This window comes from Triturus cristatus, chromosome 4_2 (assembly GCF_964204655.1).
Source record: "Triturus cristatus chromosome 4_2, aTriCri1.1, whole genome shotgun sequence".
Lineage (NCBI taxonomy): Eukaryota > Metazoa > Chordata > Amphibia > Caudata > Salamandridae > Triturus > Triturus cristatus.
In genome coordinates this window covers 563,586,149-563,608,306 of record NC_140586.1, presented here as the reverse complement: position 1 = coordinate 563,608,306, position 22,158 = coordinate 563,586,149, and the positions used below count along the sequence as shown (strand labels likewise).

The 22,158-nt window shown below is 42.3% G+C and overlaps 1 protein-coding gene across 2 annotated transcripts in view; it reads right to left on the bottom strand.

The window, feature by feature from the left end:
- FNBP1L (formin binding protein 1 like) overlaps nt 1-22,158 on the bottom strand; it is a 535,360-nt gene that overhangs the window by 117,252 nt on the left and 395,950 nt on the right. For both annotated transcript variants that reach the window (XM_085602211.1, XM_085602212.1), the window contains exon 7: nt 7,948-8,076. In XM_085602211.1, coding sequence (XP_085458337.1) covers nt 7,948-8,076 — 129 coding nt within the window. The remainder of the gene's footprint in view (nt 1-7,947; nt 8,077-22,158) is intronic.

Sequence of the window (22,158 nt, the reverse complement as noted above, 5' to 3'; positions counted from 1 at the left end):
CGGGTGGGGGTACGAAGCTTTAGTTGCCGTTCAACCTATAACATTACTTGAGTTTACTGCAAGTACCTGACTACAAACAGAGCATCAATGCAGGGACAGCGTACGCAAGCATCCCTGACCAATCTGCCTATAGAGCATTCCCACGAGATTGGGATTGTGGATACCTGTTGGTTTGGCATTTTGCATTTTCCCCGGTAGCAAACTGATATACATATGTTATTAAGTATGTAGACTGGAGTGTTTCTCTCCCACCAGTGTGTTTCTTGGTGGCCCCTACTTAGTCTATCTGCCAGAAAGTTCTCTATAGCAAATCTATGTTCAAGCTGAAACATCTAACGGCATATCTCATGCACCATCCTGAACTGGAGAGAAGGAGACCCTCCTTGTGTCTGCAAATGATACATGGTCATCATACTGTCTGTTCCAATCAAAACACCGTTTATGAATTGTGTGGAAAGCTGATAAGGCGTCTACTTTCAATTTTAACATCTTGATATGCAAGTGTGCTTCTTTCAAGGTTCAAGTGTGAAATATGGAGACATCTTTGTTGTGAACATCCCAGTCTATGTGCAATACTTTCATAGTAATGGTCACCTAGGGTCCCACAGCTACAAGGTTATTTCCCAGCATCCCAGCACCTGTCTATAGCTGACTATTGTGTTGCCAGCGGCTCCTGTAGAGGCCTAAAATGGAGCCTGTTATCGGGGACCAATGCAATGCACAAACCTATCATCTCTACCATGGGAATGGTATTCCTCAGTGTCAAGGACTCTGATGGATGGTAAAGGGGAATCATTCTCACAAAGATGGAGCTTGTTCTTTGGTAAAATAAGATTTTTCTTCCTGCCCAAACAAATGTTTTTATCTGTTTTAGTGATCAAATCATTTGCCCATTTGGATACGGCCATTGACAAAACCTGTTCTCCTCAACTAACCAGTAATCCAGATATGGATATTCGTGGATGGCCAACGACACCAGCCATTTTTCGACGACCCTTGGGCCTGTGTGAATTCAAATGAAGTATGATGAATGGACATTGTTTTCCACTCACCAATCACATGCACGGACATTGTGTTGGATGCCCAGGGGTGTGAAAATATACATCCTTGCGGCAGAGTCTACGTTCTGTAACAATAGAGTGGTTTTCTGTAGAGTGGGCATCTTGAAATGGTAATCCTCACATGTTTAAAGAGTGATGAGACCTAGAATCTGTACATAAAGTATACACCCGTTAAGCTTTCTGACAGGGGACCATATTCAATCAGCCTCCAAAAGGCACGGTAAATGACTCAGATTATGTTTCTGTATGGAGGATGATAATTTGCTTGTTAGAAATTCAATGCAATATTTTATCCGATTGTATCCAACACCAGTCCCATCTGCAGTTATTTCCTCCCACTTGTCAGGGGAAAACCTCACCCACGCCTTGTGATTGCTGGGGTGGAAAACGACTGGTACAAGGTAGGATACTTTTGCTTGAGGTCCTTGGATACTAGAAGAGATGCTGTCTCGTAAGTTCCCCCATCACTATTGCAAGACTGCTGTCATTGTTGGGTACTATGGCAATGTTAGATAGGTTTTTGATCCCTGGAACAAAAACGCTGCGTTCTAAGAAAATAACTATGATGGTGTTCCATCACCTGAGCCATCTCACTTTCCTTCAAATTTTTCTCAAAAACCTCATTAACGTATCCAAACCTGTTCCCTAGTGAAAGGAGATTTAACAAGTGCATTTTGATTTCTAGAAAAAAAACAGAAGAATCTGAGCCATGCATGGAAGAAGTCTAGAGTTGACTTGACAGATGCCGGTCTCTGGTGTAGATTAAGAAGCTTGTAAGGCTGCAGAAGGTGGCAAAGCCATCGCAAATTCAATCTCCTGTGCTCTTTCGGATTGAGTATCTCTGCCCACTGATATATCTGCAAAGCATAGATGTCACTGTGGCAACATATTTCCTCACTTTTATTTTGCACAGGGCTTATCTTACTCCAGTCAAAATCCAACACTATTTTCACACACTCGAGGCGCCCTGCCCCCGGTGTCACGAAGAGGGAGCTGACCTCTGCCATATGCTGTGGAGCTGCCCTCGGTTTGGGGCTTACTGGCGGGAAGTGTGGACACTACTTTGCGATGTTACGGACAGGGAGATTGAATTTGGTATAGGTCCATGTTTGTTACACTGGTTTCCCCACACTTCGAAGACTAAAATAACTAGTAAATTTATAGATCTAGGGCTGGTACTGGCCAAGCGGGAAATTACTGCTAATTGGAAGGCGCAGCGTGGGCCGAGATTGCAGAAGTGGAAGGCGGAATTTATTCGGTGGGCAGAATGCGAAGCGGTTATTCGGCTGCAAATGGCTACCCGAGCTCATAGCGATAGGGCAATAGACTGAGCCCGATCCTGGGGAGCATTAGCAGAACTTTTGAAATCCACAGACTCTGATATGGATGTAGACTCGGAGATTAGTGAAACACAAAACCTGCCCTCTCCTGTGTCTGGTTAGAATGGTGATGAGAGAAAAGACACTATCCCAATTAGGCTTTCAGTGGTCCTGTGTTAGGAAAGTTTAAGGTGTACCGTACAGTTGTAGGAGATGCTACTAGGAGCAAAGAACTGAGTGCCTTGTTATGTATCCAACCAATAAGTCATGCCGGAGGAGTTGTGGGAAGGGGGAGAGGGGAGGGGATGTAGCATGGTATAGGTTTTAGGTTTTGTGCTAGTTTTCTTGATTACGATATGGAGCTTCTGAATGTATTTATTGTTATTCATATTGTCACATTATATCTTGATAAGGAAATATGATGGTGAAACTTCTGGGTGGTACACTGCAAGGTTTTGCAGGGAGCGTGGGTAATTCTGCTTGTATACCATCGGTTAAAAACAGATATGATTGTACAAGGATTATTGAATATTAGGAATGTTTTACATGAGCGAAGGCTCCCGATTGAATTGTTTGAGAGATATATGATGTTAATCAATAAACATATATTTTTTAAAACAACAAAAAAAACATATTTCCTCACACTGTCTATGCGCTACTTTTCTAAGCAGGTGGTCATCCATCAGTGCAACTAACTCAAGATACCCCAAAATGTAGCTATAAGGTCAGCGTTGCTTATGTAAACATGATATTTCTACTATCTGCAGATCACTCCACTTGTTGTTTATCGCAGCCCATGCACGCTTTCTACAGTTCAGCGTATAAATGCCTGAACAATCTTGCACCTCTGTACTCGACCACCAAACTAAAACCTTACATCTGTACACGATGCGAAGCGCTGTGAGAAACATCAGGCTTTCCTTAATTCCTTATTAGACCAGGCAAATGTTTTGCAAATCTGGACTAGTTGAAGACAGGTGATCTCTCTGGCTAGCTTTAGATAAAATCTGAAGTCTAGATTGTTTCGTTAAGAGACCTTGCAGCAAGCATGCACTCAAAAAATCCTGTCAGTCAGTCATCTTTGCCCTCAGGACTTAAGAAATGCTAGCATGCTGTAAGGACAACCAGAGCCAGGTTCGACATGATTTCCAGCAAAAACTGGGATTCTTGTTTTTTTATCCACAGGAGTACCAGAATGTTTCTTAACAGGACTGGCAAAGTTACCTCTGTGGGCATTAAGAATGTTTTAAGCAAAGGCAAATATTGATTTGTTTTGTCAGTTCTGCTGAGAGTGTCAGTGAGGAAGTCTTCTTTCTCTACCCTCTAGATGATGGCTCACAATAATATGGCTGTGACCCCACATTATGAAGGAGTCCGCAAGGTAGTGATTCCAGTCTCTTATCCTTCTACCTGGTGGTCCATATCACACTGCTCATCTTGATTAGTGTCAGGACTGATGTAGATTATATCACTAAGCAGTGGCCTGACAGGTTGTGGGTCAGTATATTCACCTCATCATTCAGTGAAGGGAGTTCAGTTTTACTGGAAATCTATTTTATTTTTTAAATGCTTCCTCTTAGAAATTAGAAAAGCCTTACTTTCTGTAAAAACAGCAATGTCTTTTAAATTGGCACTTTATGATTTAACAGGTCAAATAGGATCCACTAGAATGTGGCCAGTATGAATGGTGTGTTGTCATATTTCCTGTTGAGACCAGTCTTTGGCATCAATTGGAGTGTCCTTAGAGCTCTGCTGTAGAACCTCCTGGCTGAAAGTAGGTTTCTGCTGGAGGTCAGTCTTCTTTTCAAGAAGTAATTTCAAGGTGGAAAAGAAGACCAGAAACGGTCTCTGGACCCAATTTTGGGGTCTGTGTGACATCAATACTCCGAAAAAAGGGTTTTGTGAAACTTTGAAAGCAATGGTGCCAGAATATGTAATTTTGTCAAAGCTTTGATGTGGCTTTTAGTTTTACATTATATCAGTCAATCAATCATGGGTTTGTTGAGCGCAACTACTCACCCGTAAGGGTCTCAAGGCGCTGGGAAGGAGGGGGGGTGCAGGTTCCAGTCCATCAGGGAGGTCGTCTATCGAGGAGCCATGTTATGAGGTTTCTCGTGAAGATGGGTAGTGATGTCGTCTGTCTGAGGTGGAGCGGTAGGGCGTTCAAGGCTCTGGCCGCGAGGAAGGAGAAGGAGCGGCCTCCCGATCTGGACTTCCTGGAGCGGAGGACCATGGCATAGGAGAGCTGGGCTGATCGTAGGGTCCTTTGGGGTGTGTGGAATTCGGGTAGACTGTTCAGGTATGCTGGTCCGGTGTTGTGGAGGGCTTTGTGTGCGTGGGTGAGAATCTTAAAGGTGATTCTAGCCTCGATGGGGAGCCAGTGGAGTGTGCGCAGGTGCTGGGAGATGTTGCAGTGTCTTGGCAGGTTGAGGACCAGTCTTGCGGCGGCATTCTGGATGCTTTGTAGCTTGCGGGTGATGTCTGTTTATTCCAGCATAGAGTGCGTTGCCGTAGTCAAGTCCGCTGGTGACGAGGGCGTGAATGACTGTCTTCCTGTGTTCGAGGGGGATCCATTTGAAGGTCTTGCGTAGGAGCCAGAGGGTGTGGAAGCAGGAGGATGCAACAGAGTTGATCTGTTGGTCCATTTTGAGTTTGAAGTCCACGATGATTCCGTGGGTGCGTGCGTGGTCCGTGGGGTTGGGCATGTTTTCGATGGTGGGGGGCCACCAGGTGTCGTTGCAGGCGACGGGGTGTGGGCCCACGATGAGTACTTCTGTTTTGTCTGTGTTGAGTTGTAGGCAGCTGCTTTTTATCCATTTGGCGACTGCTTCCATGCCTTCTTGAAAGTTGTGTTTGGCTGCGTTGGGTTTGTTGGATAGGGAGAGTGTGCGTATGAAATAATGTTGCGTCCGCGGGTTCTGACGACGGAGGCAAGCGGAGCCATGTAGACGTTGAACAGCGTGGGGCTGAGGAAGGATTCCTGTGCGACTCCGCAGGTGGTTGGTGTAGGCAGGGTTCGAGAGGAAAGGAGGGAGTCTGACCCGCTGCATTCTGCCGGAGAGGAAAGAGTGTTGTGTTCTTCGACGAAAGTGGCGAGTTGGTGGTTGATGGCTTTCTCGATGACTTTCACTGGGAACGGGAGCAGGGAGATAGGTCTGTAGTTTTTGAGGTCGGTGGGGTCCACTGAGGGCTTCTTCAGGAGGGGGTTGATCTCTGCGTGCTTCCAGTCATCGAGGAAGGAGGTGTTTGCTAGGGAGCGGTTGAAGGTGTGGCGAAGCATGGGTTCGATGGTGTCGGTGGCTCTGTTGAAGATGGGGTGGGGGCAGGGGTCAGTGGGGGCCCCGGAGTGGATTGACTTCATCGTCTTCAGTGTCTCTTCGGTAGTGAGGGCTGTCCAGCTGCCAATCGTTGGCTTCAGGGTGTCGGGGGTTGTTGGTGAGGGTTCAGTGTGTTTGCTGTAAATTTTCTTTATTTTGTGGTGGAAGAAGGTGCTGAGTTTGTCGCAGAGGTCTTGTGAGGGAGGGATGTCCGTAGACTCACTGGTGGGTTGGGCGAACTCCTTGACGATGCTGAAGAGCTCTTTGCTGTTGTGCGCGTGTGTGGAGATTCGGTTTTTGATTGCTGTTTTTCTCGTTTTTCTGATGAGTTGGTGGTGTGCGTTGGTGGCGGCTCTGAAGTTGTTGTGGACTTCTGTAGATTTGGAGTTTCTCCAGGCCTTTTCGAGGCGGCGGCATGTACGTCTGGACTCTCAAAATTCGGTGGTAAACCATCTGGCTTTCTTGGCGTGTGTGTTGTTCTTCTTGAGGGGGGCTATGGTGTTGGCGCTGTCGGAGGTCCATCAGTGCAGAGTTCGGGCTGCGGTGTTGGGGTCGTCTTCCGCGATGGTTGGGGAGGAGTTGCCGAATGGGGAGGTGAGCTGGTCGTCGGTGATTTTGGTCCAGTTTCTTCGTGGGAGCAGGAGCTGGGGTCTGTGGATGGTGGATGTTCCGAAGGTGAAGTGGATGCATTGATGGTCTGTCCACAGGAGTTCGGTGGTGTGGCTGAAAGTGAAGAGGGGGTCGAGGGGTGTCCTGCTGAGTGCGTGGGTTTGATCACGATCTGGGGAAGTCCTATGCTGTGGAGTTTGTCCAGGAGGAACGTGGTGTTGGGGTCTAGTTGGTTGTCAAAGTTGAGGTCTCCCAGCAAGGTCTAGTTGGTGGACGCAATGGCCTGTGGGGGAGATGATGTCCATGATGGAGTTGGTGAATGGTCCGCGGGTCGGTAAATGAGGGTTACTCAGAGGGTGGTGGTAGGGCTGGCCTGTATCTTGAAGTGTAGGTGCTCCATCAGGTCTGTGGGCTCGTCGGGAGTGTGCTCAGCTGGAGGGAGGATTTGTGGATGATGGCGATTCCTCCTCCAGGGCGGGTGGGGCGGTCCTTACAGGAGATCTTGTATCCTTGGGGAATGGCGATGGCCGGTCCCGAGGTGGTATTGGTCCAGGTTTCGGTGAAGAATGCGACGTCCGGGGTGCTGCTGTCGAGGAGGTCCCAGATTTCGGTGGTGTGTTTGTGGAGGGATCAGACATTGAGGAAGATGCATTGCAGGGTCTTTGGTTCGGTTGTGTTCTTCTAGAAAAACTTATGCGACTGCTTTGTTGACCGTTGTGCACTAAGTGTAATCCACCAATGGATGGGCCACTCAGACAAATTTAACAAGGAATGACACTCAGCCGTGGACTAAGAGTTATCCTCCCTCCAATCCTCCAGACCTTGATGTCTTCATCCTCAATTTCCTCCTAAATGTGCCCCTTAATCCTTCATCAAAGCCGTGGCGTGGCATAACAAGACTAAAACCATTGTTTCCATAGCTTATTTTGGTGTTTTTTGCATCAAAATGACTAACATGACAGTCGTGTTGTACACCTATATCCCACACCCTGGGGAGAGAGAGATAGGTGGGGTGATATATATATATATATATATATATATATATATCTTCCTTTTTACTGACCATATTAAGAAGTAGAAAGGGTGAATACAAAATGTCAGCATCACAGGAACCAAAACAGGTCTTCTGACTGAAGACCCAGGGGTAATTCACTTGTTACATAGACAGATGATGGAAAAAATATTGGGTTTAAAGTTTACTTTCAAGGGCTAAAAACCTACTGATCAATGTAGAAAGAAGCCTACCCCCACACTATGAAAAGAAAAAAACGCAAACAATTATATAATAAAAAATATATCATGTAAAAGACTTTGAGCTGGAAAAGTTTAGTCACCAATAAAAAGAAGATTAGGGTGGTAGTATCCACAAGTCCAAGATGGACCTTCAGTTAGATAAAACACATACGAGTGACGGATATTTATGACATGTTTTACTTTAGAGTGGACTCTAAAATCCTCTCCATTACGTGAATTCAGATGTGGGCGAAATATTGAGAGATACAACAAAACATACAACAAAACAAGCTCTATCGGAGTCCTGTTTATGTGAATTTCAAACAAGAAACTGCTCACCTTTAACAAGCAATCATACCATAAAAGAACATAATTTTTAGTTCTGTACGAAACATTAAGTAGTTTTACCTTGTAAATCTGAGGAATGACGATATAAAAATGCTTGTGCTGTTCTCCATTAAAGTTCTGTAATTGTGCAGCATAATCATTTTTGCTCTCATCCGCCAAGTGTGTTCGCATATGTAGCTGCTGTTTTGCCTGAAACAAAAACAAGAAGATTAAAAATAGAACAACATATTCATAATTATTGATATTGCATTGGTAAAAACAACGAAAACAGTGGTCTTCCTTTGGTAGGCAGGATAAGAGCCTTGGCTAACAGTTTTATTCAGTGTGATTGATGAAAGGCTAGCAATTTCTTTCATCAAATATGGAGGAAAGTAAACTTACCATATTGTCTTTTGGTGGTACCCGCCTGGGCAAGTAACAGCCAAACATTTGAAGACCAGATGTTGCCCCACAGTCCACATATTTGATACTGGTCTGGAATTTCAAGACAGGGTTTTGAAAAACTGTATCCTTCTATTCTTCTGCTTCCTTCAAGCAAGGAACTGCTTGATTTCAGGTTACAAGGAACATACAGGTGGGGCAGACCTAGGGTCCCAAGGGTTGCACAAGTAGTAATCCACTCTGAGAAAATGGTAATCCCAATTGGTCTTACTATCGCACTTTCAATACAAAGCAAGATGCTTTAAGGATGAATCTATGTATGCCAAGGTCAGTCAATCAATGTGAAGAGGATGGATAAGCTGGGTTTTCAAGATAAAAATCCCTTCCTGCGGCTAGGATTGGTGGGTGCGAGGTTCCTGAGACCAGGGAGTAGGAATCACTGGCACTTTATGATGACATTACATTCTTTCCATTTCAGAGCACATGCAAGCTGACTAGAGGCACAGTTGCAGGCACCTACCGAGGGCTGCCTGGAAGAAAGCTGGAGAAGAGATGAATTGCATGAATAGCGAATTTGTCGAGATTGCACATGAGGAACTCCCTGGGCATAGCGACCCAATGGTGGCATCAGAATTTTGGGTACACTTTGACTCAGACTCATGGTTGGGAACAAGGAATGGGTGTAATGGGGCCCCAATTGACACGGTAAAGACACCCACAAGTGGGCTGCATTGCTCACTAGAACTTTTAACATTGGATGGGCAAAACACTTGTGCTTGCAGTGTACATGAGAAAGGGATAATGCAGGAAGTACCTAATTCTAGAATTGCTATGGCAGTTGTGTTCTTTTATAACTTCCCAAGTGAAACTGAGATACTAAAGGCAAGACCGGTATCACTCTCTAAGAGTGTATGCCAACTCTTTAGACACAGTTCTTTAAAGAGCACATAGGAAACGTGTTCTATAAAAATCAGCATCCAGATTCAAATTGAACCTGTTCAGTGCAAGTGAATGTGAATAGTATTTTAATGCCGTTAACATCAGTACAGGTCATTTAAAGTGCATTTGTCTTTTCTATGATTTACTGAAGTGGAGTACAATGTGAGCTCAGTAGCCAGTGTGTTAACGCAGCTAAATGCGCCCCCAGCCCTGTGCATAAAATACGAAGTAGCCCAGACCCCTGCATCTGTTTAATCCTGGGGTAGATTTCTGGGATGATTTCCTAGGAAAAAGGGCAATACATTGTATTCCTCTGGGTTTGGGGGAGGGGTGAGTGGTTATGGGGACATGCTGTGGCTCTTGATGATGGCTAGTCTTTATGGCGCTCTTTTCTTTGCATGATAGGCCTGTGTTGCCTGCCATTAACTCGTGAATTATTTCATAGGCCAGTGATTTCAGTGATAGTTCAGGTTGAGGTCAAACAGTGCAGTGTTGCTCTTACTATTAACATAATATGTAATTTAAGAGTCACACTCATGAATGTTTATTTTAAAGGTTGTATTTAGAAAAAAATCATTAGAAGCAATAGTGATGTTTGTTCCCAACCTTATTTGGTCTTTATTTATAATGAATTGTAGTACAATGAATACAACAGTTGCAGTAACCATGGCAATATTGTATTTAACAGGTTTTCTTTAAAACCGGTTTCAGTGGGGGTAATACTTGGGCTTGTTAGACTTTGACATTGCTAGGGAGGCCTGGTATCAAGTATACATTTGCAGGTAAACATGTTATTTTAATTCAAATGTTTTTTTTAAATTAAAACAGATTTAATTAGGCGGGCTATCTGTACTTGTCCTTCTCCATTAACGTGGAATTCTGGTATTTTGTATTTAGTAGTTGCATCATTTTGTGAACGCGCTCTTTTAAATGCTTCCTTCAGAAGCCGCGCACACCATGAGTGCACAATACATGTCATTGTTACTGACCTCCATTACACTTCGACATTACCATGGAACTCCAGTATTACGTATTTGAACGGCTCAGTAACTGGACAACGTTTTACCTTAAATGTTTTAATTAAAACCAAGCTTATCTTCTATGAGATCTTTCTTGTCGATGACCTCCTTACAGCTTTGACATTGCCATGAATTCTGCTATCATGCATGCAAATGGCTGCAGTAAACTGTCAGTAAAAAAGCCAGTGTTTTATTTTAATTGTTTTCTCTAGAACCAATTTCATTAAGTATGTGGTCTGCGTTTTGTTCCTGACGTCCTTAACATTACAGTGGAATTCTGGTATAATGTTCAATAGTCACAATAGCATGCCAGTGTTTTCTTTTTAGTCCTTTAAAGGCAGACTCATTATGCACAACACATGTCTCTCTTACCGACTTCCATTACTCTTTGGAATTACTATGCAATTCGGTATTATGTATTCAAATATCTCAGTAACAGGTCAATGTTCTCTTTTAAATGTTTTGCTTATCAAGTATCATATCTGTGTTTGTGGATGACCTCCTTTTGCTTTAACAGTGCCAGGAAGGAAATCTGGTAGTAAATAGCTGCAGTGGCATGCCAATACTTTCCTTAAAGTATTTAAAAAACAAATAAATAAATAATTTCATTATAGACAATACCAATGTCTGCTCCAGACTTCCTTTGGCCTTGACTTTACAATGGAAGTCTGGTACTGCATATAACAGACATGCAAATGTTGTAAATGTTTTCTTTAAAACTGTTTTTCGTAGTTGCTGACCTCCTTTGGCACCGACGTGCCGTAGATTGCTGGTGTTAAGTATTTAAGATGTTACATTAACATGCCAAAGTTTCTTTATAGTCACTCACATCCTGCAAGATTTAGCTTTGGCCTAACAGTAATGCTCTTTGACGTTGAACCTAAAGGGAAGGGCGTAAGCCACACTGATATGGTCACAAGTCTGATTTAAAGCCAGTTCTATTGTAGAGAAGTGGGAGGTGATGGAGCATGATTATTTTGAAAATAGTTATGTTTGATCAAGTCTGCTCATCAAGTGTGAATTAACATACACATTCTTTATAAAATGACTAACAGTGTGTTAAATTAAAAGAAAGCCATGAGAGTTTTAAAAAACTACAATGTAAAAACGTGCAAAAGTGACAACACATTTAGAGTTCTAAACAGCATGCAGAAGGCTTAGAAACTGGTGTAATGAGAGAAATTATGTTATAAGAGAAAACATACTAAAATGTACTAAAGAATACAATTCAAGAGTAAATTGCAAGCAGTAATATATAAATATGATGAAAAATTCTTAAAGTAAAACGATTCTTGCTAATGTTTTTCATCGAATTTGAAAGTCACAATAGAAAAAGAAAAAAAAGGCGATTGCTTATAATTTAGTGAATTATATTAAGACTATGCCTATAGGTTTAATTAAAATCACGCTTTTCTAATATCATTTTCTACGCATATTTTCTTACACATTATTAAAAATTGTGTTTTACTCTTTAGCAAAATAATATTTTTGTGGGTTATTTACGTAGGCCTCAATACCTGTTAGTGTTTTATTTCTTTCTTAACTATAGGCCTCAGAAAATTGTATTTTGTCCTTCATTATTTCTAAAATGCTGATTTATTTGCTTCAGTTTTGAATTGTTTATCATTAGAGTTTCCTTCCTACCATTAGAGTATTTCTCTATGAATATTTGTGTCGACTATGTTGCAAGCTACTGTGGAAGCGAGCTTGTGGATATGAAAAAAGTTTTGATGTGCTTCCTATTTATGAGGTGAAATGACGTTTACGAATTAACAAAGGCATCTTGTTAAAGTTCTGGATGAACTAGGCTGGAGAATGATCACACCATCGACTTTACCAATGGGAACGTGTAAAACTGTATAAAAGCTACATTTGTGGACTGGAATTGTGAACAATTTGAGGTATAACTACTCCGTGAGAAAAGTACTATTGCCGCCGCCTTTTCCTTTATTACTGATGCTGTTGTTGCTCGATGGTTCTCTCTAGCTGGCTGGCTATTATCCTTGCAAATATGGGCGTGACATTGCGGTCAGTCCTAACTTTGATTTTCCTTGAACTGAACTATCCTGATTACCTTGCACTTCATCGGCTGGTGATGTTATTCAAGCTAAACCATTTCGACGGAAAGGTTGGCTATTTCAGACTATTGCACGCTGTGCATTAGTTAATTGATTCTTGAGTTTGAATGAATCTCGAATTGCATATTGAATTTGTAATGTGAATTTATCTTGGTCTCTCTTTGTCTCTCTTCTCACGCCTGTTATTGATTGTTGATGTATTACTGCCATGATTTGTATTTCCTATTGTGAATTTTCCTGTATTCTTTGACATAACAAAAGTACTGACAATTCTAATGTGTTTTCGTGTATTAACCATTCATTTATTGAGGATTTGGATAAAAGTACCTTGATAAATATACTGAGTTTGTCTTCATTGGCAAGAGTTTTTGACATGATAAGTTTAAATATTGTTGTTAGACAGGTATTTCTTCATTATAGGTCCTCATGAAGGATATTATTTCCATCTCTAATTATCAGAGTCACTATTAGCTCTTCAAAAAGATCTATCAGAGGACCCCAGGAATTGTAAGTGGTTGCAGAGTTTCTAAGGGACCAAAATCTTGGTTATTGTAAATGATTTATGTTTGTGGTATTTTGGATGTATACTAAATTTAGCACCGCTTCTGCTGGATCAGAGGTGACCCGGCATACCGTGAATTTCTGCAAGAAAAGTAGTACCAGGTAATTTATAAAGAGAAAAGGCAATTTACCAAATGGTTCTCCTACACATTGATATGTAGGTGGTGTCAGTCGATGCTACTTTGTTAAGGGTAGGGCAGAATGTGGTTCCTGATGCTTCACATCGTTATATAGGTGAGGAGTTGATAGTATCTCAAATCTTACATAAGCATTTAATTGACAAGCAAAAAGGTACATTAGCTTGGGGTTTGAATTTCTTAATCGTCTACTGTAGGAATCTTACGAAAGGGTATAGGCTGCCCGGCAGGGGGATAAGAGCCATGGTGAACAGCTTTATCCAATGTGATGAAAAGCTAGCAATTTCTTTCACCAAGTATTGTTGAAAGCTAACCTACCATATTGTCTTTTAGAGGCGCCCGTCCGATGAAAGACTAGGGGTTGCCTCAGGCAACATCACTAAAACAGTCACATTTGATACACAGGTGGAATTCTTCAACAGGTTTGCCATAGAAATTGTATCCTGCAATTCGTCTGCCTCCTTCAAAAAAGGAACTGCTTGCTTTCAGGTTACAGGAGACGTACGGGTGGGGCAGGCTTAGTGCTGTGGCTAACCACCCTGGTGGTTACAGACGGAGGAAAAGGATTAATTCACTAAGAGAAAATTGTATAGAAAGTGCAATGGTAAGACCAATTAGGCTTACCAAGCAAGACGCTTTAAAAATCTATCTTTGTTTTCCAAGGTAAGTCAATCAATTCTAAGAGGATGGATGGGTTGGGGTTTTATGGCATGACAATTTGTTTCTGCGACTAGGGTTGGTGCGCGAGAGGTTCCTGGAACCAGAGAGTAGGTACCACTGGCTCGGAGTGAACACATTACATTCTTTACATTTCAGAGCACACGCAAGCAAACGAGATGCCCACTTGGTTGGGAAAAACAGTGGGTCAAATGGGGGCCCAACAGACATTATCAAGACAGCCACAAGTGGGATGCATTGCCATCCAGAATCTTTAACATTGGATGATAAAGAACGCTCTACCACAACAAAGTAACAAATCAAGAGCACCAAAAATGAAGGCATTTGTTGCGCTTTATAAAAACTTATCAATATCAATGAAGGATAAGGAGGTCTCCAAATCAAAGAAATCAAAGAATGAGCTGGAGGGAGAATTGGCAGCTTTCTTGGAGCATAAACAGAACCCACACTAACTTGCTTAAAGTGATTGACCTCTTTTCCCCTCCAGCAATGGAGGACACCACAAACCCAGCCGAAGTAAAAGTTACCATCACAGGTGGGCCCCCAGTGGGACAGACTGAAATTTGGGGCGAGTTGCTGGATTTACTATGTAAAATAGTAAACGGGGACGATGATCTTGTGGGGAGTATTGATGGAAAGAAGAAAAACGGCAGTGGTACATGGGTTGAAAAGGAAAAGTCCATCACTCCCATGGTGAAAGTGTCAGTCAGGGACGTGGGGCAATAGGCAAAGGCAGCAAACACACCAACCAGATTAACAGGTACCAGTAATAACACAACCTAATTGGATGGGTCAATCAGTAATTACATCAGACTCACTGTTTGGGGCTGATGATCTGACCTCATTCTCTGGCCTTCACAAAGAGGTAGTAAGACGATCAATAGCATGACATCTCCAAAGAAGTGAAAGAGTGTGGAAAAAGGAATTCATTGATATTTTTACACTCAAACACATAAGCAGAAGGACGAATACAGTTAGGAATAGTGGTACAGAATCCTGCAGGAAGGAAAGCAAAAGGGTGAGCAAGAGGGTGAGGCAAGATAAAACATCACAAACTGGTTGGTACCCAGAAAAGGGTCCAGCGATTGTGAGGCATAACTAAAGTTAAAAAAGCACTTCCTCTATGATGTTGAGGGTCTCTCTATGGGGTAAACTGGTGTAAAGACTTTCTACGTCCAGCCCAATGAGTATGCATGTCGTTGGGTTGAAGTTGAGGTCCTGGAGGAGGCATAGTACCGCCTTGGTATCCTGTAGGTAGGTTGTGGCTTTTATGTGTGTGGTCACGTGGTGTCTATGTCTCGGTTTTTAAAAAACGTATTTTAATTTAGATCTCCCTAGGAGACGACACACGCACGTTTAATTCCACCGATAAGGCATGATGGAACAGACGACTACGATGTTATTTTCAAGCATAACTATATTAAGTGTGTTCTAGACGCTGTGCGTTGTATGCAGTTCAGTACCTGCCAGTTCCCTGGCAGGCAGATGTATGGCTAGCATTGTTCTGTTTTATCTCCTACAGAGACTACGATCAATTGAATTGAAATCGTATGTATTATAGTGCACACACAGTAGGTGTGTACACATCACTTCTCACTTATCTATTTATTTACCTCACCTTTTAGGTCACTTAGGAGTGGAACGCACAGGGCTGGCCCCTGTGTGGTCCTGAGGAAAAGCCGTGGGTAGGCTCAAAACATGTTGACCAACACTAGAGACTTTTAACTCATTATGGTTACATCGGTCTCCAGTACCCCTGTTTTTAATATACCGACTAGGAGCTAGAATTAAGCGTTCCGCCCACTAGCCAGGTATTTTTTGATTTCCTATCCACTCCACTAAACATTGCATCACACATAGTCGCCTATTAGTGCTCCTACATAATTTCGCAAGTCGAAGCACGCCCCAAACCGCAGCGAATTGAGAGGACCCCAATGATGAAGCATGTCAACAGTGGGAAACCCCGGTGAGTGAGGGGACTCAAGAAAGCATTTGCTCTTTCTTGTCATAAATACCTGACCTTCCAATTCAATTTGATTTGGGGTCAAACATCACCCGACCTAGGTCCTCTATCCGGTAATCTGTTTTTTTTGCGTACAACAGAGAAACACCATTTCATCAGACTAGGTGTAGACCTGAAGGTGGATTTGTGAATGTGAATGACATTCTTATCAACTTTCAATGGATCCCATTGATGGCAGTCCCCAGAGACGTCAAGCCAACAAGCACAGCTGATTTCGGACACCTAGGGCAGACAGGATTTTACAGTCATGCTGGGAACTGCTTGATGTGCTGAAAAATAGCCTGCTTCCTGGCACTCACACAATAGGACCAAAAACATAACAGTCTTGAAATTCTTCCCCATCTCAGTTGCCTGGTACACTTGGCTCAACAGATTATCAAACCACACGCTCATCATTTAGTCTCAAAACATGGCAGTAGTACAAGCAATAAATTCACAATCTGCATAGTGTCCCGTTGTCCTGGGACGATGAGGAAACTAACCCTGCATACCTTACTGAACACTTACATCAAGGCTAGGCATGTGGAAAGATTTTGAACCTAGGCTGCTAAGGGTTTCTCTCATTCCCAGGAGGACAGATTCATAACACAGAAGCCAGAGGCAGATAGTGGCAAGACCCTATTTGGCTCGGAGCGGTGGAAGTTAGTGCGATGGAGGAGAGACTCAAGGTAATAGAGGAGATAGCTCCGACTCTAAGCACATGCAGTCGTTGACCGCAGTGTTATAAAATGTGTTTAGCACTGGCACCAAAGATAACCCTTGAGCTCTGACGAGGGCAGGATACATTTTTCCTCCTTTGGGTCAAGGACATGGGAAAATACAGTTTGTTGGTCGCAGAACACCTGACAGTCCTAGATTATCACCACAGACTCCAAGAAATGCCGGATCCCACCAAAAGCTATCTACTATGCCAAGCATTGAAAGGCTGGACACGCACCAAGCCCAAGGTGGCAACAACTGAGCCTCCGCAAACTTTACCAGACTACAGCGCATTTTAAATCATCGATGTAGCTTGCAATATGAGACCAGCCTCTTTTAGGCAGCCTTTACACTGGCATTTTTGGGGCCTTTTGGCATTAGAGATGGTAATTTGCTAGAGAATGCAGCAGTTTAAGTGCCTTGGGTATCAAAGACATTAAAACAAATAATTTTAACATCAATTTCCTAGTATGAAATCAAAAGCTGATCAAGATGACAAGAGAAGGGCTGTGACACTAAACACACTACAGCCTGGGGACCATTAATGCCCTGTAACGCTGTTAGCTTCCTACCTGGAGACCTGGGGAAAGACGGATTGCTCCTTGTTTATACACAAGGACAAGTCCTACCAAAGGCTTTCTACTAAGCCAAGTATTGAAACGATGGATGCAAAATTAGCCCAAAGGTGGGGACACCTGAGCCCCCATAGCCGTTACCAGACTTCAGAGCATTTTTATATCATACATCAGGGACATACAGTTCACAATACGAGAACAAATTCTTTAAGGCTGCATTTACGTTCGCATTTGTTTTGGGCCTTCCCGGCATCAGAGATGGTGACTAGCGTGACAGAGAGCAGCAGTTTCAGGGCCTTGGGTATCAAGAACATTAGAACAAATAATCTTTGCATCAGTTTGGTAGTACACAAGTCAAAAACTGATCAGCGGGAGCTTACTAGGCGAGGATGATTCATGAACCACTCCTTCCAGATCGGAGCAGCAACAACGGCATTCAGTGACAGCTTTTCAGAGGATACCATAAAAAAAATTGGGAGGTAGGAATCAGAACATTGTATGCACTACAGTCGACTACATGTTCAAGCTGTTTGTAATCAGAGTAGGTAAAGTTTTCTTCTGGAACTCTACTGTATATATCAAACTGAGGTTTGACGTTGGTAGGTTTTAAACAATTATATGTAGATGTAGGATGTTGTTTATTTTAATAGTTGAAGTTCCACAAGGGCAGTAGCCTAACACTAATCTTCAACGTGGGTTAGATTAGTATTTTAAAAAAACTGGGATCTGTTGCACTTTACACTAGTTTATTTTCTTTGCATACAGTGGCCAACAGGGTATGGGTGATGGGGTACTCGCTTGCATCCAGAGCATCTCAGCACACTCTTATGATCAATAGCTGTGGAAAACATGATTTTGTCTGCACAGAAGTGCGTGGATGGATAGGGCACGAATGCAGTGGGACATGTTGAAGGGACACTCCTAAATACCCAACATCTTAGTAATGCACCTGGGGTGGCAATCACCTCACTTCTTAAGGCAGTGGTACACTGCAGAAGATGAGACATTGGTGATTATGAACAGATTATTGGGGCCACTGAATTTTCATGCTCTGAGATTATACCCAAGAAATATTGGCATGTGGCAAAATCACAAAAAAAGTTGGAGTCCAGGAGAAAGTTGAATGGGGCCAGGTTTAAATTGCAAAACAGTGTGGGTATGGGTTCTGTGCAACATAACCTAATTAACCTAAGGGACCCTTCAAACTATGGCAGTGATGAAGTTCACCTCTTCAATGTGGGAATGGACCAGCGTATTCGTAACATACATCATGTGTTGGTCACAATGGGTTGTGAATAGTCTTTAGAAGAGCAAAAGGCAGGTATAGGTGTCTTGCTGGCAATGGAAGCCACAAGACATGGTGACACTTATGATCCTATCCACTGGAGCCACAAGTTCGGCCGTCAGCCTAGGTGGAAAGACGGCACCAAGAAACTTCAGCCATGCAATGAGTCCCAATGACACAGCCAAGGGAAGAATGACAAATTATTGGGCAAGGGATATAATGCCGGCAGTCGAAGTTCAGCTGTAAGGGCAGGCATGTATAGGAGTTGTGTGGCCACAGGGTAATACTGTCCAAAAGGTAGATGAATGAAACAGGGCCACTAGAAGCGAAAGGCCGGCCAGATTGCCTGATTGTGTGAAGCACAGCTATTGGAAGTGGACAGCTACCCAGTATGACCTACTGCCTAGAAGAAAATAAGACAGGTGCATCCTTAAGGAGACATGGCTACTAGAAGTGTGCGGCTACCAGACAAGCCTGAAATTAACAATGGATGTCTGGTATACAATACGAGTACTGAAGTATGGCCATTGCAAGTGAAAGGTCATTCGGTGTGCCTGAATAATTGAAGGTGTATGAAATTTGTGTGAGAATTATGGCTACAGTTTCTGCTTGGTTTGTCAGGAATGTTTAAGCTTGCCTACCATAAACTCACAACCACATGGTATATCTGACTGGACAAAGCATTGGATGACACCAGTACAGTTGTTAGTCAGTAGAGAAGTGTGTGCCCGGCAAGGAAAATTCATGAAAGAAAAAACTACCAAGCGATCTTCTATTTAAAGGCAAAAACAAAGTGAATTTGAAAAGATCACTTGTAAGTAAAAGCAGCCAATAAATTGAGGCCTTTACTCTTCTTTATTGGGATGGTTGGGGCCTCGGTTGTACCACTACTAAGTATACTGGCAAATAAAGAACTAGGAGACTATTGACAATTGTGATGTCTAATGGTTCAGGCAGACACATGAAGGGAGGCACTTGGAATGTAGTCTTCAGATCGGATCATGAACTGGAAAGTCCATCTGTCAACTGGCTAGGGGCACAAACTGGAGACCTGTAAGCTTTCCCAGGAGTGCATCAATTACTAGAAGCATGCAACAAGTAAACGCTCCTGGTGGTTTGCTGACGGCTAATAGGAGTGTTTGTAATTGATAACATTAATACCAGTCCCAAACATGAAAGGTGGCGATTACTGCTTCTTACTGCAATTTAGAGGCAGCTGTTTTTTTCACCTTACAAGCACTCATACAATCTGCCTTTCCTATGGAGGAAAGGATTTGTGGCTTAGTCACAATTTTGTAGGGTTGCCTAATTGTGAGGGCTCCTAAGGAAAGATTATTATGTATTCCCGATGGCAATGAAAGGAGCTCATCATTGTTGAAGTGCGAACCTCTAGACCTTGCAGATAAGTGCTTTCCCTATGAAGTATGGATTTCTGCGGTACAGCGGGTAACAAAGAGTGCTTGCGACAAATATTTTATTTACATGTACAAGCACTAATAGCAGTTATCCTAAATTGCTGGTTCACTGTTGATCAGTTTCGGTCCCAGACTTAAATATTAAACTAAAGAACTGTCTGTTTTTTCAATAAGGGGATTTGAACATAAACATTCAAGTTCTTTGGAGCAGCAAAGGGATAGAAAAAATAGTGAAAAAATAATCTAGGCTAGATTTAGATATGGTTGAGGGGATCAAGTAGAACGTATCCTACAAGTATGACTTGATATGCAGCACATTTTCGCAAGCACCAGTCACAGATCTCCTCAGGAGGCTTCCCAGCGTTACTTAAAGGATCTTTTCGAGTAACCTGTCATCAGAAACAAAGGAAATGTCCTTTAAGGCCCAGTTATTTTTCAAAATGTGCAATAATTTCGAGTTTGCACATAGGCACAATCAACTGCAAATGGCATTTCAGAACCAATGGAGCACTGCCACTGATGGACTCTCAGTAAGATAAACAGTGCATTTATCTTATACTTGCTCTAATTGCCACAGGGGCATTTCTCGAAGAGCTGGCATGGTTATTCAAAGCAGCCAAGGGACAAAGAACCAAGGAGAAAGGCGTAGAAAAATAAAAAGTTTTAATTGAAGAAAAATGTGTAAAGTGAAACTTTTTTTTTTTTTTAAAGGAATAAGTTACTTACCTGTAACTGCAGTTATCCAGTATTGGTATCTTTCATAGATTCACATGCCTGAAACACTCCCCGTCGTTGAAGTGGGAGTCCCACAATATATTTAATAAAGCAGTAGTTAATAACTTCAATAGGCTCTCATGGAGGCAACCATGTATTCAATAGCCTATCAACCTCCTTTTATAAAAAAGGACCAATCTTAAAACATGACCAATCAGCACCCTCTAGAACCTTCCCAAGAGAGGCTGAATCCCTCAGATTTTCCAGCACAAGTGTAGTTAGTAGTACTGTAATGCCAGAGGAGCCTCTCCGGGGAGGAGGGTGGGTTGCATGTGAATCTATGAAAGATACCAATACAGGATAACTGCAGTTACAGGTAAGTAACTTATTCCTTATCCAATATTGGGGTATCTGTCATAGATTCACATGCCTGAATCAAAATATAATATAATATATATATAGGTCAGGTTGGCAAAAGGAAGAGGAAATCATTAAAAAAACATAAAACCTACAAGTTTCAGAGATAAACAAGAATACGAACAAGGTCAAGTCTTTACATTTGCCAAAAGATATGAGGCACTTAAAATCGCAAAACCAGTCATTCGACAAGTTAATGCACAATCTAGCAGAAGGGAAACAACAGTAGTGTCAATCTCAGCCTCCGACTTAAGTTCAGCAGTAGAGAGTGAGGCGGAAACCGACCAAGCAGGAATATCAACACGCTTGGGGTTTCACAAATTCTCTCTAGCAGAGGAAGTAAATTGTCTCAGACAGGACCGAAAACAAAGACTGAGACCACTCAAACAGGCTGCACAAACAAACAAAAACGCAATGCAAAACGAAGAGAAAGGCGCAAGTGCAAGCGGAGGCATTACCAACAAGAAACCGCAATACAAAAAGAAATGGCAACGGGAATAAAACAAAAAATGAATACCATAGTAAATCTATCTCCCATGAGTCTTACGAAAACCGAAGTACAAGGCTTTCATACTATCCCGAAAGTAACTTTGACTTCACAAGAACTCGTGTGGATGTTTATCAATTTATTCGTAAACTGAATGTTAAAAAACACTATCTGCTCAATGGGAGTAACACAATTACATTTACACAGATCGAAACTAGGAATCAAGAACCAACTTATATCCTGACCGCTGCTGATGCAGACCGTTAGGCAAATTTGCATGAGTTAGCGCAAGAGGGTACAACCATCACTAATGACGTGGGAAGTCCAAGCGGTAACCCTTATGGCACGTACGAACCAACTTTAAACCAATGTCAACTTTTCAACCGTTGGCAGTAAGAGATTCTCTGGACATCTTTTGGGAATTAGTAAAGGCTGAAATTAAAAGCTTAAAATTCAAAACTGCAAGACCACAAAAGAAGTATAGGTATCAACAAAATCAGTACAACAAACTGATGGAAAAATTGCAAAGGAATGAGCAAATTATTAATCGAAACTCCGATAAACATTGTTTGGTCTTGCCAGGAATACATGAAAGAAGCATTATTACAACTGGATGACACAAATTGCTACAAAAGGTGCACTATGCAGACTGTACGAAGGTCATGGAATGAGTACTATTCTAAATTGAATGTATGGCGCACTGCAGGCTTGAGAAGTATGGATGAACTGAAATTTTTGAAAAATTAGCATCCGATAATGCCTGTTATCTGATACCCAAACTTCACAAAAATGTGTCAACACCACCAGGCAGACCAATAATTTCTGCAAGAGGAGGTCTGTTAGAAAACACCTCCAAGTACATA